General features: G+C 35.3%; 1 protein-coding gene across 1 annotated transcript; it reads right to left on the bottom strand.

Annotated features, from left to right (window-relative positions):
- Positions 1-1,779: 1,779 nt before the first annotated feature.
- On the bottom strand, positions 1,780-5,153 carry LOC114262736 (transcription factor bHLH130). Its single transcript, XM_028203117.2, has 6 exons — positions 3,965-5,153; positions 3,060-3,385; positions 2,804-2,977; positions 2,479-2,544; positions 2,320-2,388; positions 1,780-2,219 (listed from the first exon to the last, which is right to left on the bottom strand). Exons 1-6 carry the CDS (start codon positions 4,590-4,592, stop codon positions 2,148-2,150), a joined length of 1,335 nt encoding a protein of 444 aa, XP_028058918.1. The 5' UTR covers positions 4,593-5,153; the 3' UTR covers positions 1,780-2,147.
- Positions 5,154-19,493: the final 14,340 nt, after the last annotated feature.

The raw sequence follows: 19,493 nt of genomic DNA, 5'->3' as shown, positions 1-19,493 counted from the left end.
GAATGAGGAGTCAATGGAGTATAAGTGTTTCTCTTACCCAATGTTCGCCCTTTCGGCATGGGGGGCACAGACTTGCTTATATACCTTCTGTGCCCCAAATTTACTCCTAGTGATTTCTCGACACGTGGTTCTGCTATCCCATCTGTCAGCACAAATCTTGCTGAACATCACCTAACCCGACTGCCAGCCCACTCTACTGGGAGCTCGGCAGCCGGGCTGAATCTTCTCGGCTGTCGACGGCCATGCTATGTTCCATGCCCAATTGCTCCAAGAACTGAGATCCTTTCCAGCTATGCTCAGCAGCATTCCGGCAGAGCCGACCTTCAGACTGGTCGTACCGGTCAACCAAAGGCCATCCAGCCGGGCTTCTGGCACAAGCTTCTCGACCGGGCAAACGATACGAGCCCTTGACCGAGCAACGTAAGTTGCGCGGTTATCACCTGCGCAAATCCAAGTGGCTCGGTCCATCTCTGAGCAGCCCCAACTCCGGGAAAATCCAAAGTTATCGCGGCCTAACGCACCATTGGGCCTCCAATTTGCTCGGCCTCTAACTCGGCCCATAATTGGCTCATAATTCTCCCTCTCAGGATTGTAGCATAAGTTTGGGATTGTGAATCTATGTTAGTCCATAGATTCACAATCTCATGTTTGATTGTAAATTTTATTAACTAAATTACATGTACGGCAGACATTCAATCCGACAAAATTGGTAAATTTTTAATATTGAAAGGGGTTAGGGGTTCATAATTTCAATTATGAAAAAAAAAATGAATATATAATAAATGATTATCTCACTAATTTAATTGGATAACTAATCCTACACTAATTCATGAAATTATTAATCTTTTCACCTTTAATTCTGTTAATTAAACAAGACCTTATAAGGTGCATACCATATGTTAGGGGTGCAAATGGTAGCATTTCCCTTTCTTTCCATTTAATAGGATTAGCCATAACCATAGGTAGGGGTAGATTTTATATCTTGCTTTATTGTTTACTAGTAATTTTGCTTCGAATGAATAGTAGTAGCAATTTAATGTACTCGGTTCTCCTCTTGTAATTGAGATATTTATTAATTAACTAAAAGTTTTATATGCTCATTTACTACCTGGCACCTTAAATTCTCCTCAATCAGTTCTCATTTTTTACATTCAATGTTAAAAAGTCTTGAGGCAAAAGAACCTTAAACACACTGTCTTGATTTCTTTTGCTTGAATTTAAATCTCTAGAGATTATTCTACCCATGTTGCCACACACACATTTATAATTTTGTCATTTGAATGAGAAAAAAAACCAACATGTGTCTAAACACATAACTTATTTCATATTATTATATACACGTCATTTTCCTATACTACATATAGATAATAATTGAGCCCCAACTTATTCTAACTCAAATTATATTAAGGATAAACTATCAATAGGCGGCCCTAATAATTAAACTTAATTCTCATCAAATCCTATTGAAAATAAATCTTGGTAAAATTGTCACTAAAAATATTTTTTTTGTGACAATTTTTTCCATACGTCGCTAAAAATTGACAATTGGTAACTTTTTTTTGTCATAATTTTTATAAATTGTTGTTAAAATTTATAATTAGTGATATTTTTTTAAGACAAATTTTTCTCATAAGACCTATTAGACAATAAGTCCACTTATTATGACCTATACGTAAGTACTCTTATATTAATCAAACTTAAATTAGGCTCAAGTTTGGTCCAAACACACAATGAAAATTCTTTGGTACAGCCATATATTGGCACAATACTAGCACGATATAATTCACAAAAGTAATCATCTTATCCCATCTCAAGTTTATAGCTAACTCATATTTTTACAATCAGCACAACATCTACACTAGGCTCTCTCTTGGCAAGTATCATTTCAAGTTGGTTGAACCTCTCAACTAAGCATTCAAAATTCCATAAAATAAGGTACAATCTAAGCATGGGCTACATATTATTGCTATACAAGTAGAATTATAGGTGGGATGGTTAATCTACTTGATCTGGGTTGTTCGATAAAAAGATAACACAAGCTTTCTGTTTCAGTCCCACATATCATTTATCAATGGACTGCAAAGGATTAGTTAGCTTTGCTGTCTTTTTCCTTTCCATCTTTCCCTTTTTATCTGTACACAAGCAAGTCACACAGTGGAATTTGAAAGTTGTTTCTGCTTACTTGAACACGTGCATTTTGCCCGAGTGCCCGTGAGTGTCTGCAACAAAAGCAAGAAATTTTGATGAGGGAAGATAAAGTTGGTTGGAGATTCATGTGGTTTGATTTGAAGGGTGATTTTGTATTTTCTTGGGGCATACCTTGACTTGTTTCTGAAGATCTTTAATATACTCAACTGCCAAATCTAACATATCTGCCGTGTTTGTTTGCTGGCCATTGAAAAAATAAAATAAAAACTGAGTTTCTAATTATATAAGTTTGAAGTCAATGTGAAACACAACTGGAATCGTGAAATCTACCTTGTCCATGTTTGGGAAAAGCTCTTGCAGTTTTCTCATTCTTTCGCTAATTCGTGTTCTTCTCATCTGGAATCAAAAACCCAAAAAGCTTATCGAATTAGTCCCTTAGAATCGGAAAAACATGATAAAAAAATTAGTCCTTTAGCTGCGATTGGTTGAGAGATTTGAGAAGGGATTTAGAAAGATAAATGGAAAAGGTAGATGAAATAGGAATAAAAAAATCTACATTTCATCTAGTTTCACGTATCTTTTCTTTTTTCCTTCCCAAATCTCTCCCAAAATCCCCCAACCAAACAGTGTTAGAGATGATATCTGAAGAGTTTACCCTCTCTGCAATGCTTCGTGGGTGTGTGGCGCAACCTCTTTTGGCCCTGATCTTACAAGGGACAGAATCTTGTTGGAATTGCAGGAACTTTTCTACGGCGGCCATCTCAGCGGAAGTTTTTGGCAAGCTCAAATGGTGAGTCAAACCAGTAGTGTAAATTCTAGAGTCCCCATCCTGACAAGAAAATAAAATTAATGACAAAGAAGCATGATTTGAACAAATGACAAAACAATTGCATATGATCAGCAAATGCTACCTGACTTTCCAATGCATTGAAACCAGAGAAGTTCTCTTCACCGTCTCTTTTCCTCTTCAGGCCAGTGAAACCAGACTCATTCCAAGGAACATTTTGAAAGCTGGGTACATAAAATCCATTACTGCTATTACCATTCCCCAACTGCCCATTCTCTGGACTACTACTGCTTTCATTTCCATTTTCAGCAATCTGAGGCATGAATCTTGAGCACGAAGACGGCCCAGATGAGAAGTTTATATTGTAATTCAACCTCTTAGTTGGACTGGCTTTTCCATTGGTTCCATTACTCACTCTAAAATTTCCAACATCTCTCATAACAGCAAACCCTGTCATTTATGACAAATATTCAGCAACAAATTCATAAAGCAATAATCATGGCAGAAAAACACAAGGAATTGAAACTACCATCAATTAGGGCTCCTCAAATACAATACTAAAATGATGAACTTCACTGTCAACACTCTTCATTGTTCATTCCCATAATTTGTTCTTCTACCAGGCTAAGTTTTTTCTTTTTTGACATATATATTTATTTATTTATTTTTCAATAAATTTGCATTCAATGTTCCTTGATAGCATTGCCAATTCAAAAATTGGAAAGGAGGAAAAAAAAAAAAAAAAAAAAAAACTCATAAAGGGCTTGGTCTTTAATTAGTATTAGCCACTGGTATTTTCCTGTCCTTCAACTCATTCTTTCCTCAGATCCAAACACAAGCTCAAAGTCAACTCTTCTTGAGGAGCAAAAAGTTTCAAACACTCTTTAAACTTTCCAGCTAATTATTAATCTGTTTTGTACTACCAATTATATGTGGCCATAAACATTCAAGTACACACCAAACCAAAAAAAAAAAGTATCAATTCTAAAATTCAAGCAACTGCAAGAAAATGAGGAGTAAAAGTAATACCATTTTCAACGCTCAGGTTAGAGAAAAGCTCCGCCGGAGAGCTGCTCTGTCTGATAAGATTCGAGCAATTGGCGCTGCTAATCTTTCCCTGCACTTGATTCTCCATAACTGTACCACCATTTCCAACCTTATACAATCCATCTAGATTCGTCTGACTACACAACGAATCACTATTCTGATGATGATGATCTGGTGATGTTTGGTAAATCATCTGTGTTGAAGTAGTGGAATACTGGTTTACATGTTCTGGTACCTCGTTCTTAATAATAACCGTCGGATATTGTAGATCCTGTGGCGTAGAATCAACGGCGCCATTGGAGGACATGAACCTCAAAAACATGGATTCCGATTCAGGAACCGGTGATTGATGAGGATTCACAAAATCCTCGGCACCACCGCCATCGACGAGGCTTGCCAGGAACGAGCTCGGCGCTGAACGGTACCGCATGAGACCAGAGCTCTGCTGATTCTGTTGATGATTTTGATTTTGATTTTGATGATGATGATATAGATCTGAATTCACGAACTCTCTGTTCTTGTCGAATTCTCCATCTGAATGCTTTAAAGTAGACGAAAACAAGAGATTCGAGTCACTGGAAATTGCCTGTGAGCCTCCAACACCATACATAGCTCAAATCTCACCAATTTCAACTCCAAACAACTCACCAAACTTCGTTTCGTAGATTCAAAGCGAGAACACGAATCGAATTCAGCTCTCACTTGAACTCAAAAACACCGTTTTCAGCTTCAAATATCAGCTTCAACCCAGCAAATCTACAGCCGAGAAACAGTTAATTAACCGAAATTAAACACAAAATCCAAAGACTGAGATTTGATCAATCAGACCACCTCTTCTTCCCAACTTTCAGTGATTGAACACCAATCAAACTGTCACCCACTTCAAAACACTGAAATCAAGAGCTTAGAGAGAGAGAGAGAGAGAGAGAGAGAGAGCAAAGTGAAGAGTTTCTATTTCTGCGAATACTACAAATGGAAAATGGGATGAGGAAGCTAAATCTGGTTCAGCTAATGAGGGCGGTGCGCTATTTATGGAGTTCAATTTCTGAAAATACCCTCATTGTTTTGGTGCTATTTACGGGAAATACCTTAATGTGACGTAGCGTGGTCCTTGGTGACAGGTAATCAGATAGTTGACTTAAAATAACCCCTAATCTTCGAAAAATAGGATAATATTATAATTACTGGGATTTAGGGGGTGGGTTTAATTTGGGTTATGGGTCAAGCGACTCTACACGTACGCGGAGAGTTAACGAAGAAGCACTTGGCATAATGCGCCGACATCCCAAAGAAGTGGTGGACCAGTCTATGAATTGACAACGTGGCCCAGGGTCGAAATTTAAAACAAGCTACTAAAACGTTGTTTAAATAAAGTTTAAAATTAATCTCTCTGTTTAGTTTTACTTTTTTAAGAATACTTTTTGAAAAAATTTATTTTCTTATTTTTTTTAATATTTTAAATATATATATTTTTTTAATTTTTTGACATACAAACATAAATATACTTAAAAAGTATAATTTTTTTTAAAAAATTCACTAAATATCAAAAATATAAAAAAAATTATGAAAATTTAGTATATTTTTCATATTTTCATGTATTTATTTATTTTTAAAAATATTTTTTCACAAATATTTTACTTTTTAGATACATCTAAATAAGGTGCATCTAAAAAAGTAAAAAAAAATGTTTAAAATTTTAAAAATATTCACAAAAAATAAAAAAATACAAAAGATAAAAAAACTCAATTCTCAAAAAATTTAATTTAGAAAACTGAAACCAAACACGCTGAATATTTTTTGGAGTAAATTAAAAGTACATCTTTGGGATTTAAAAATTATTTGAAAATGTACTAAATAAATATACTTATTTAATAAATATATTTGGGTTATATTATGTCTTTATTTTTTTGTACATAATTTATTTTATTTTTTGTAAAAAGTCTAAAAGTATACTAAATAAGTAAACCCCAACAACCTTTACTTAAAACACAGATTATAATTTGAAAAATTATAAATACTCCTTTATCATAATTTTTTATTTAACAGAATTAAATGAAAAAATAAAATTTCTAATTGTTCTCCTATAAATAATAAAATTACCTGAATCATTAATTGAAACCAAAATTTGACATCATTAAGAACTATTAATTAACTTGATAATTTATTAATGAGTCATTTGTTATGAAATTAAAATTTTCAAGAGGCCAAATGTAATTTCTAGTAGCCACAAGAAATAATTTGCATTTTAAACAAAATTTAAGAGATGTATTTATAATTTGCTCTAAATTTTAAAGTTAGATTTAAATTATTTAACACTCGACTCAATAATTTCTATGTAATAAAAAAATAAATAAATTACTTTAGTCAGATTTGTTATTTAAACTTTGGATAAATTATAAATACTCTCCTTAAGGTTTGTTTAAAATATAAATTATTTCCTATGATTTAGCGAATTACATTATGTCCTTTAAAGTTTCTAATTTTATAACAAATGACTAATTTTATTAATAAATTATTAAATCAATAACAATTCCTAACGATATGGTAACACCGCCTGGGGAGTACTCGCGTGCGTTAACAGTTCGGATCCTCGGCTCTCTTGAAGTGCAATGTGAAATATAGATGAGAATCCAGATTTGACAATTTTTAGAAAATTCATTTTATTGCAAAAAAATTTTGCCAGAAATGGATTGCGTCATCAGATCTCAGAATCGCCACCTAATATTTATTTGGGGAGAATTAGGGAATCCGTGACTCGTGCCAAGGCCATTGTTTGTCGTAACCAAGGAGCATGGCTCAGAACCTTAGGTATAGGAGGGGAAGGTTATTAACTGAGCATCCCTACTCACCCAATCAAAAGATCGGCATTTACTAATTATGATATGATTTTTATTTTCATTATGTGTTCATATTCTGATTATTTATCAAATTTTAAAATTACTATGTGAAGCAAACAAATATAAACTGTCATCTATTTTGGAATAGTTTGATTTTATGCATTTTGAAAAGGTTTTGAGATTTGTATAAGTCATAATTAAATTGAACTCACGAACATGAAAAATCAATACTGTTCCAAATTGAGAGACACAACATCCATCTATCGGCAATCATAAACATATATCAACTAATCAAATAGCCGCATGGTAAAATGTATGGCATAATAAGAAAAACACAAAAAAGTAGGATGCTAAAGTATAAAAACTCATGTATTTACTAACGTCCCACAAATAGGTACAAAACAAAGTTAGTAAAAACATGCATGATCCTATATACAAAATCCTAATGCAATTCATTTATGAAATGCAACTACAAATCCAACTTCTAAAATATATGACATATAAATCATCTCAAAACATGAGGTAGCACACAAAATCATATAATTATCGATTAAACTCATAGATGCAAATTTAGCCGGATCTTAAGGCATAAAACATGGATGCAAAGCATGGATGTGATGACATATTTGCAGAATATAAAAAGCATGTAAAAGAACAGGATAGAAAGAAGCGGGGCAGAAAATTATTACAACTTTGAATATTGCATATCCAAAATAGAGGGAAAAATAAAAACTATTACAAGAAAAATTAAAACCTCACAAACTCTCTAATTAACATAAAAACAGTAGCTTCAGGGGGGCCTTGGAGACCTTCAGAGACTATTTTGTTCGACACTGGGAGGCTGTTGGAGTTCTGTCCAAGAGAAAAGGGTCGACCAGCAAAAAAATGAGCTGGTCAGCCAAAACGTTGGCCCCAAGCTGCCAAAAAGGCTAGGTCGAAACTCTGTTTTGCTTCAAAAACTAAAAAAATAGACGGCAAAGATGAAGTGGTTCAACTAACCATTTTCAATTAGCTTACAACAAGTTTATAACATGAAATTAAAATAAGAAAAGTAATACAAGAAAAAAAAAAGGAAGAAAAAAAGAAAAAAGAAAATAGAAAGTCTGCAAAGTTTACCTTCCAAGGAAGGATTTGATTTCCAAACTTCCTTTTGATTACCCTCAAGCTTATGAAGTACGTTTTCAATTCTCATGTTCAAATTTCGAAATTCTAGTTGGAATGGTGTTTTTGGGTAGTTTAACAGTGTTATTTTTTTTTTTTGAGGGAGAGAAGGGGAGAGTTACAACTCTCTGTTTTTCTCAATTTCAACAACACTCACTCTTTTTTGATCAAAACTACTAGAATTGAGCTATTTCAGAATTTATGGAATGGTTTGGTGTATGGAAAGTGAGATATGAGTGTGTGTTTATGTTTTTGCTCAAAACTAACATTTCTCTCTTTTTTGCCTCTAACTCTGTCTTTTCTCTCTCAATTCAATTCTTTTTATCTTTTTTCTTGTCTCTCTATCTCTCTATATAGATAATCAATGGAATGTAAAGTCAAGGAGGTAGGAGACAAGGTTGATAGAGTGATAAGGGTGGTTGAAAATGGATGCCATCTTTTAGGAAGATGGCAATCTTCCTTTTAAAAATGGAGGACAAATGATGATAATGGAGAGGGCCTAGATATATCTAGTGCATGAATATAATAAGAAAATATCTGAAATGCAAGATCCATACGCTTTCATCAACAATTCTGCCGAAGCTGCCTTGTTTTTGGAAAAATTAGCCAGTCAGCCAAATTATTTGGCTGGCCGGCCAAAACAATGGCCAGGCTTGACTAATTTTCATGAAACAAGATTTTTTTGACAGAGTTTTGGTCATTTTCTCCAATTTTCACACTATTCTTTGCTCAATTCCTTGAGAAAATGTTTCATTTTGAAGTTTAAAAGTAAGCCTCGGAATACTACGAAAATATTTGGAACAAAACACGAAAAAAAAGTGTCGAAAGAGAGTTTTGAACGGGATTTGAACACTTGGCCAAAATAGGCTTAGGTTTGAAAATGAAACACAAATTCCATCTTTCTTACTGAGAATTATGCGATAAACACATTCTTGGTTTTCATCGTCAGGTAATCAAAAGAAAGTGCCCAAGTTTTAGGGCCGGTTAACATGGGGTGTCTACAGTTGCCCCTTTTTGACAGAACTCAAAGTCATTTTCTTGACATGAGTGAATGTTAAAGTCCAAAGACGACCCATTTGACAAGGTTGTAAGACTTGGGCAAACAAACAAAATACAAATCCAGTTGGTTGAACTCGAGGGTTGCTTACATATCCATTTTCAAGGAATCAAACCAGCATAGTTCAGAAACAAAATGCAAATGATATGTAATTGAAATACAATTTGAAAGCTGGACTTACACAATGCACAAAGCCATTTTTGTTTTGAAAATTCACGATCTACAATGCAATGCAACAAGTAATATGAAGCATAACAAAGGATACAATCCAAACACATTCACACGGGAGATAAGAAAAGGGTTTTAATCAAACAACGAGATCTAGACCGTACCTTAATACAAAATAGGGGATTGATTTCAACAGGGTAAAAGGGAAATGAAATGGGTTTTAACCAACAAGCAAAACCTAGACCGTACCGCAATATGAAGTATGGCGATGGTTTCAACCGGGTAAAGGAGAAACCATGAAGGGGCATTGTAACCATCGCTAGACAAATGTAATAGACAGTGCAAGAGTGATGATGAATGAAAAAACATGAAGGGGCAATGTGGGACAAACAATATGCAATGATGAATTCACAACAATAACATGATGGATGCAAAACAGATGAACACAAAATTTTTTTGTTTTCAATTTTTTCTTTTGTTTGAAAATTTCTTTTTTAATTTGTTTTTTTGGAAAATGAATTTACATACCATATAAACATATACGGATGCAAAATATAAAATGCATATTACATGCATATACATATATACAAAATATATACAAAAGGATACATACGTATATATAGGTATGTACACACATACAGACATAATATATACATACACGTATATGGACACAAACACCTGTATACGAATATATGGATACAGATACACAAACAAAATATATACAAACTATATACATATATATACAAATACGACATATATATATAAATATATACAGAATATATACAAATATATATAAATACATATACAAACCCTCTCTCTTTTCCCTATTTCTATCTCCCTCTCTGCCCCGTTCATCTTCATCGAGCGCTATGTCCGGTGCGTGATTTCAATAATCACAGCGCGCCTGATTGACAGTAGTTGGACGACTCTCGTTTGTTAAAGATTGCCTCGGCAATTCAGTCTTCTTTAGCCTCTTCTTCCACTTCGTTCCTCTTCTTAAACCCAGCTTGCGAGGGACAGAGAAGAGAGTTACAAAACACCCCCTGCCATTACTTTGCCAATTTCCCTTTTGAGACATCACACTCCCCTGTCATGGCTTCTTTTCATTGTCCCCTCGCTCTCTTCCCTAACCTTAACACTCCCCTGATTGAAAATGTTGAGGCCAGTTTCTCTGAGCTTTAGTAGAGTGCCCCTGTCCCTGCCCCATGTTCTCAGCTTTCTTGTGATATCAGTCAACAATGGTAGCTCAATCTGACATTGATGCCAATCACTACATGCTCACCCATATTCGTTGGTATAAATATATATTTCTCTTCAAACTTTACCAAAGACATGATGCCAATCAAGATTTCTAGAAAGAACGACTCATTACTAGACTTCCTATGGTATTTGCTGAAAATATCAAAACTCGAATTCGAGCCAAACACAATGGTGAAATTCCTTATAATCAATATACTTTTGGCCAATTAATATGAAATCTGTGCTAAAGGCCTATCTTTATGTAATGATATCAAGCTCAAAAATCAATTAAAGAAAGAATGCAACACTAGCCGCACCGATTTAGGACAATTTTGCTATCAATTTGGTTATAATTTCATCTTACCTCCTCTTATAGGATCTTCTACTCAAAGAACCCCTATTCGTAAATCTTGAATATATTCAGGTAAAAAATATTCTTATCAAAAATTTTAATATTATAAAAAGAAACTTTATTGCAAAAAGCGAAAGTTTAATCATTCTAAATCCTATAATCCTTCTAAAGCCAAGCCAAGCACTTCCAAGAAAACAGCAACTTGGAAATGTAGCAAAGTTGATCATTATGCAAACAAATGTTTAACAAAGAAGAAAATCCAAGAACTTGATATTTTTGATGAATTAAAGAACCAATTAGACTCAATTCTTCTCTTAGATAAAGAACCTGAATCTGATATCGAATACTCTGCTGATAACTCTAATGATGAATTCCAAATTAATGTAATCGATAATGATATTCCCTCATCTTTTGACAAAAGACCAGAGAATGATGATAATGAATTTCTTCATGATTGTCCATGCCAATCTTCCAATGATTATTATAAAGCTATTTTAGAAATGAATGGTCTTAGTATCAATGTTTTAACTGCACAAAAGAAAATGATCCTTGAATTTATTGATAATATTGATGATCCTAAAAAGAAACAGCAAGTTATGTTCAAATACTCTAATTCTAAAAAACAACGCACTCAATCTTCAAACACTACCCAGGAATTAAAACATGACACTTATGATTTCAAAGATGTTCATGATAGAGTAAATAAGGTTCCTACTCCACTTAATATACCAACAATACAGGATTTACAAAAATTTGCAATCTTAGAAATGATATTCAAAATCTATAATCCAGGGTTATTGCTCTCGAACAAAACTCTCAAGACGACTTTCTTGAAGATACATCATTTCCTTATGAACCCCATCTTCAAGAATCTTCAACCAAGCATCTTAAAAAACAACCACTTGTTGTCAATGATTTTGTTAACTTTCTCCTCAATAACATCACATTTCAAAATGGTATATTGAAATCAAAGTAGTAATCCATGATTTTATTCTCACTACTATGGCCTTAGTTGATTTTGGTGCTGATCTTAATTGTAGTCATAAAGACTTAATACCTTTTAAATACTTTGAGAAAACAAATCAGTCTTTAAGTATCGCCAATGGTGGCTCAATGGAAATCAACTATAAAATTTCTTGTGCCCAATTTTACAATCAAGCATATGCCTACATACTGAATTTCTTCTTGTCAAATTTATGTCTCAATTGATTATATTAGGAACACCATTTCTCACAATGATAGCTCTTTTTACTATTACAAATAAAGGAATCTCTACTGTCCTCATAAATCAAGATATTGTTTTCTGATTTCTTTTCCCTCCTCAAGAACATGAAATTAATACTCTCAAAACTAATTTGATTTATAAACAAAAAACAATTTTTCTTATTACAAAAAGAAATCTCTTACAAAGTTATTAACTAAGAATTACAACAATCTCGTATCAAATCTATTATCCAAAAAATACAAACTTTATTTAAAAAAGACTGATGTTCTTAATTACCAAATGCCTTCTGGCATTGCAAACAATATATGGTCGATCTCCTATATGAAAAAGATTTTAATGAACAACACATTCCTACCAAGGCTCGACTCAATCAGATGGACAAAAAATTAATGGAACATTGTAAATAGGAAATCAGTGACCTTTTAAATAAAAAATTAATAAGACCAAGTAAATCACCATGGTATTGTTCTGCATTTTATGTCAACACAAATGCTGAACTCGAATGAGGGACATCTCGACTAGTTATTAATTACAAACCTGTTAATATTGTGTTACAATGGATCAGATATGCCATTCCCAATAACAAAGATATATTAAATAGGTTATATGAAGCAAAACTCTTTTCCAAATTCGATATGAAATCTAGATTTTGGCAAGTCCAGATAACTAAAAAGGATGGAAACAAAACTGCTTTCACAATACCCTTTGGCCTAAAAAAATGCACCCTCTGAATTTCAAAACATAAAGAATGATATTTTTAACCCTTATACTACATTCACAATTGTTACATTGATGATGTATTAAGCTACTCCAATTCCATTTCCTAACATACTAAACACTTACAAACTTTATCATATTATTAAAAACAATGGTTTAGTTCTCAGTGCCAAAAAACATGCAACTTTTTCAAACATCCATAAGGTTTTTAGGTCACATAATTAACAAAGGAACTATTGTTCCAATCCGACGCTCAGTTGAATTTGCTAACAAATTTCGTAATGAAATTCGTGACAAAACTCAATTACAAAGATTATTAGGAAGTCTAAATTATACTTTGAATTTTATAAAGATCTTCACAAAGATACCAAAACTCTACACATGGTTATCAAAAAACCTTACTCCATGGGCAAAAGACTATACTCTTGTTGTCCAACGCATCAAACAAACGTCTAAACATTTACCTTTGTTATGTTTACCAATTCCCACTACTTACAAAATTGTTGAAACAAATGCTAGCGATATTGGCTATGGTGGTATCCTTAAATAACGTTACCAAGGTAAAGAACAATTAGTTCGGTTTACCTCCGCCATTTGGAAAAGTCCCCAAATACGGTATTCTACAATCTAAAAAGAAATTTTATCTATTGTTTATTGTATTAAGAAATTTGAATCTAATTTACTAAATCAAGAATTCTTATTACGTATTGATTGCAAAGCTACAAACAAAGTCCTTCCAAAAGATGTTAAAAAAAATTATTTCTTGACAGGCCTTTGCTCGTTGGGAAGCCATTTTATATGTATTTGATTTAAAAATTGATTATATTAGAGGAGACTCCAATTCTCTTCCTGACTTTTTAACTCGTGAATTTCTACATGGATCTTTAGGCAACGAACAATCAAAACCTTAACAATCACCAAAAACACTTTAAATATCAGCATATTTTTATTCATCACTAACAGCGATCTATCTAGCTCAAACACTATTATTACTTCCACTAAAGGAGGACCTAATCAATCTCACAAAAATTTTTAAATACTGCCAATCTTGGCTACTATACTCATGATATATCATACCCAATTGTTCCATTGCTACTTGATCATGTCCAGTATCTCTGAGAAATGCCCAATGTCAAACCAGGAACTCTTATTTCTACTATTTTCCTAACAATTGGCATTATTCCCAACACTCTGGCCAACATTTCCGCTTATGTTATGAAAAAATACTTGAAGAGACTAAATCCATCTCGGTGGAGCATGTGTAGTCTATGGAAGATAAAAATCTTCTTCAATATTCAAAACTCTATATTCTCAAACTCATTTCTCTAACAGAATGGGGACATCCAACCACGTGTTAAAAATTTTCTGATTCCAATATCAAACTAGCTGAATATAATTACTACGATTATCAGCAAGCCTGGTTTCATGTTTTTTTATTTCCAAAATAGATTTTTCCAGTATTCTTGATGGATTCGTTTTGGACCCAATTTTACAATTACAACTGGTGACATTTCCACTTGGTTTGAACCATGGTGGCATCAATTTGGCTTGTAATTTGCTGCCCTACTAGATCCTTTACTTGACTCATATCACATTTACTGAAGGGAAGTAGAACCTTCTTTTCCTGAATTTCTGTATTTCATAATTGATTTCAAACTACCATGAATTATGGCTTGGCAATATACACCTCTTATCCCTTTAATGCCCAATTTCTCACTTGAAAAATTGCTACCAAGTGGTGGAAAAATTATAATATTCCATCCGAACATTATGCTGATCAACTTTCTCAATTCTATAAGAAAAGGAAACAAAAAGCATCAATTAATCCTGCTCCTTCAACGGCTTTCTCAAGCCCAAAATCCTCCAAATCATTTGACTACGAAAATTTCAAAGCATAACTCAAAAAGAAATTAAAGGATAAATATCTCACAATTTCCAAACATGAATTTGAGTATAAATACAAAAAAGCTATTAAAATGAAGATGATCCTTATGGCAGAAATGGAATGCTTATCTCATTCCGACGATGATATTGTATTGGAAACATTTCCTCCAATTGTTTGTCACATACGACAACTAACAAATTTTCCAATAGCTTCTCCAACGCATATTCCAACTCAAGACCTTGACGATGACTACTTTGACACATGTCAAGGTGTAGATCTCAACAACATATAACCCATGTGAATTCTAACAAATGCAAATCAAAAAGCAAATTCCAATTCATTAATATTTTGCACATTAGGACAATCCCACGTGAAGCCTGCAAAAAGTAAAGCCCATGTAAAGCCTACCAAAATAAAAGCATACCCATGAAGAAAAAGTGGATTCGATCTTTTCTCTTCGGACTCCAATTGATCTCAAATCCATCTTCAAACCGCTATATAAGCCGATGCTCTCGTGGGAAGTGAATAGGTCTTTCAAGGGTAAGATTTTATTTCATACTAAGTAAAAGGAGCGTGAGTGTCATTATAAATAAGTAGTATGAAGAAGGGCGACGAGCTGTATGCTTTGCCCCATTTGTTTTCACAATTGTGAACCTTTGTAAGTTTGTATTCTATCTTGTAATCTTCTATTTTCTTTAATATAAGTGTGATGTTTGTGTATTATGCTTTTAATTTCTGATCTTCGTATTGAAATTAATGATAGTTTGCAATATATCTCTGATCTTCAAGAAGAATTAGAAAGATTAAAATTATTATTATCTATTGCTTCTAGTCAATTATAATTTCTACTCTTAAAAGAAAAATTAAAGATGAATAAGCTTCTGTTAAGTGTCTCCAAAAACGATTACAATATTTAATCTTTACTTGACTTCTATTATTAGATTATAATCGCTGGATCTCCCCAGAGTATGAGAAATGTGTGTCAAAATGTCGCTCTTTGAGTTGAAAATCGACGGGTGTTGACCTAGGATAATAATTTGCAAATCTGTTGTTGAACAGAGACATAAAAGTTTCATTAATTTGGATAGGAGTATTAGATGTAAATTGTTCATATAAATTATGTAATAAAACATCATCTTGTAAAACATTAATGGTGCCACTATGTTCTACTCGGTCTTTCTTTTCTCATTTGGGGATAGATGGAGTAGTGGTGTCAATAGTAGGATAAGTAACGGGATCATTATTATAGCGACCCCGGTCTTTTCCCATTTGATTATTGTATCCGGACTTAGGTTCCGTAGCTCCTGCCATTGTATTATGATTGTTACCGTCCTTTAATTTCCTATTTCTGAGTTGGGGGATGCAATGGGCAGGTTTGTAGCAGGTTGGTTGAGCTTGGGAGCAAAGGGTTGCTGCCCAGAATTTTGACCCTTCGCTCGAGCGAGCAGTTATTCGCTCGAGCGAGCTCTTTGTTTTGGTCCGTCGCTCGAGCCAGGGTTTCTTCGATTGAGGGAGGATTGCGTTTTGTAGTAGACCTGAGAGCAGAGGTTTTTGGCTCGAGCGAGCTTTTCTTCGCTCGAGCGAGTTAGTTCATTCTTCGCTCGAGCGAGAGTTCCTTCGCTCGAGCGTGTGTTTGGTTACAGACCTGAGGGTTTGAGTTCTTTGCTCGAGCGAGATTTCTTTCACTCGAGTGAGCTTTTGGGTTGTTGGCTCGAGCAAGGCTTCCTTGGCTCGAGCGTATCTTTTCTGTGTCTGGTCGCTCGAGCGACCAAGTCTTCGCTCGAGCGAGCCTGCCAGGTTTAAATAGGCAGCAACGTGTTTCAGATTAGTTTTTCATCTACTTTCAGATTCCAAAACCCTAGGTACGAGTTCTCTCTCCCTCTACACACCTTCTCTCTTAGGATTGATCTACTTAGAGTGAGTTTCTACCTTAGATCCTTTATTAAAAAGATAGAGTGGGTCGAGGGCTTCCATTTAATCTGAATTGTTGGTAGTTTGGAGCACTTTGGAGTTTGGGTCTTCATCTCCATCTTCTCTTTTGGGGCTATTTCTTCAAGGTAGGGATTTCCTACTCCATTCTATAAGTTTTGTTCTAAGTTTTGGTATTTTGATATGTTGGGGATACTTTGGTAATTTTGGAAAAAACCCTAGTTGTATTAATAAATTAATTTGTATAATTAATTCATAGAATTGGGGAATTCATTGATTAAATGGCGTAGTTGGTTAATTTAAATCACTCGTCTATTGAATTGTTGGTATATTTATTTCCAAGTCTAGAAATAACTGTTTTGGGCTATCGGTGGAGGATAGTCGTGCTTGTTGTAGACACTGCATGTGGATTAGGAATAACTGAAACTAATCATTGATTAAGTCATCAATTTTGACTGCTGAATTAATACAGACATTATGTGTATTGATTGTGTGTTGTATATGATATGTGTTTGCATACATTGTTTTGTGTGGGAGGAGATAGGGGATGTACTCCACGGTTTAGGGGAAGATAGGGGATGGACCTCTAAACCGGATTTTGTTTGGGAGGAGATAGGGGATTGTAACAAGCCCGCGGGGGACCTCGTTACAGCTCGGACTCGACTTTTGTAGTCACGGTTCTAAGTCTGAACCAAAGAGTCCAAATCCGGCAAATTGTTTTGAGAAACAGATTTTTTTGAAAAAGTAGTGCCAAACATGGACTGCTTTGCCAGATACAGAGTCGCCACCTAAATATTTTATTTTGGGAAATTTAGGAAACCCTGACTCGGTGCCGAAAGGCCACGTGTCCGTCATCACCAAAGTTGCCTCGGCTCGGGAACTTGGGTACGATTGGGGAAGGTCACTTCGTGAGCACCCCCGCTCGCCCGGTCATAGACCGGCCTTTACTAACCATGATATCAATTTTTGAAAACATTGTGAGTTCTTATTCCGGTTATTAGCCTAGGTTACTATGTGATGCTCACAGCATACAAGTATAGACCGGGTCATCTGAATTGGAACAAAACATCTCATGCTTGTTTTTGAAAATGGTTTGCTACCCGCAGGTAGGCTTGAAACGATTGATGATTTATTCCAATTCAGATAACCCAACCTTCACCCACAGGCATTCAGGCAGTTATATCATATAAGCACATAGCCTCATGGTAAGCATGCTATTTCATGGCAACATTCACACGCATGCAAGGATGCTAAAGCATAAAGCTTACCGGGTACTCCAAGCCAAAACAAAAACTGTATTAGAAATCATGCATGATCCTAAGTATACAGAAATGCCGAATGCAACACATGCAAAATGCAACTATAGCAGGCTCGGCTATTCTAAGATGGTATATGAAATATTACAACTATCATGTATTCAACTTTGAATTTGAAAGTACAATGCAGTTAGTATGATGCGCCGAGCCCGGTGCATGCAATACAGATGAATGAATGCAAACATGCTGTCATGCTGTATGCTAATTTAAACATGCCCTAATCTAACCATCGTAAGCGGATAAATAAAAGGGAGAAAGACGTGGGGTTGGAAGACATACAACACACTCACGCACACTTATTACAGTTGTGCCCTCACTCGGAGGGTCCGAATAAATATACAGTCCAAATATTACAGTCCCCAAATAAAAGAATATTACAGTCCAAAAATATTACAAAACTCTGATTAATTAATGAATTAACTAGAAAGCAAATAAAACTGGCGTGCAAGCCAGGGACTGCCTTGCTTCTGATGGATGATGCATGTCCGGATTGTCTTGCGCGGAAATCCACCGGAATGCCCCAATTAGCCTCTGTTTACACCTGTTCTTGAAATGCGTGCCAAGCCTCGAAAGGTTGCTGATTCTTCATTTTGCTGCAACAGAGAGCAGGAAAGGGGCATAGCAATGTATTTGCACAGATATATGCATGTCTCGATCCTCGTGCCACCAATCACGCATACCGAGGCATGATGGCCGAGGAGTCGAAATGCACAACTCAATATAGGATGAATGCACATGAAACTACAGCTAAAACCTAACTCCATCATGGATAATCCGGAGTGTCGGCGACTGGGGAATTGAGACACATTCCGTCACTCGGAGTACGAAATGTACCTCGTTTCCCGTGCCTGGGCTAACTCTTATTCCGGACACGATGTAATATGCATGATATGCATGAAATGCAACTAAGATACAATCCTAACATACTCAATGCTATGAAAATGAGATGCCTCGAAATGCGTGCACACGGGCAAACAAACCGAGAAAATGATATGTCTCGAAATGCGTGCACGCGGGCACGCAAATCGAGAAAATGATATGTCTCAAAATGCGTGCACGCGGGCACGCAAACTGAGAAAATGATATGTCTCGAAATACGTGCACGTGGGCACGCAAACCGAGGCGATGATATGTGTCTCGAAATGCGTGCACACGGGCATGCAAACTGAGGCGATGATATGTGTCTCGAAATGCGTGCACGCGGGCACGCAAACCGAGGCGATGATATGTGTCTTGAAATGCGTGCACGCGGGCACGCAAACCGAGGCGATGATACATGTCTCGAAATACGTGCACGCGGGCACGCAAACCGAGGCGATGATATGAAACAATGCGAATGACAATGAGATGCCTTGAAGTACGTGCACACGGGCACGCAAACCGAGGCGATGGCGGAATGCAATGTAATGACATGAAAACATGATATGGGCTTATACCAACATGAGTGAGCCTCAGCCACACTCACATAGGATGCCGGTGGATAAAAACAGGGTGCCTCGAAATGCGTGCACACGGGCACGCAAACTGAGGCAATGATTGAATGCTATGAAATGACATGGAAATGACAAGTGGGCTTATACCAACAGGAGCGAGCCTCAGCCACACTCACATCGGATGCCGGCAGA

Source organism: Camellia sinensis, chromosome 2 (assembly GCF_055761805.1).
Source record: "Camellia sinensis isolate YWXY chromosome 2, ASM5576180v1, whole genome shotgun sequence".
Taxonomy (NCBI): Eukaryota; Viridiplantae; Streptophyta; class Magnoliopsida; order Ericales; family Theaceae; genus Camellia; species Camellia sinensis.
This window is presented reverse-complemented; position numbering and strand designations above follow the sequence as displayed.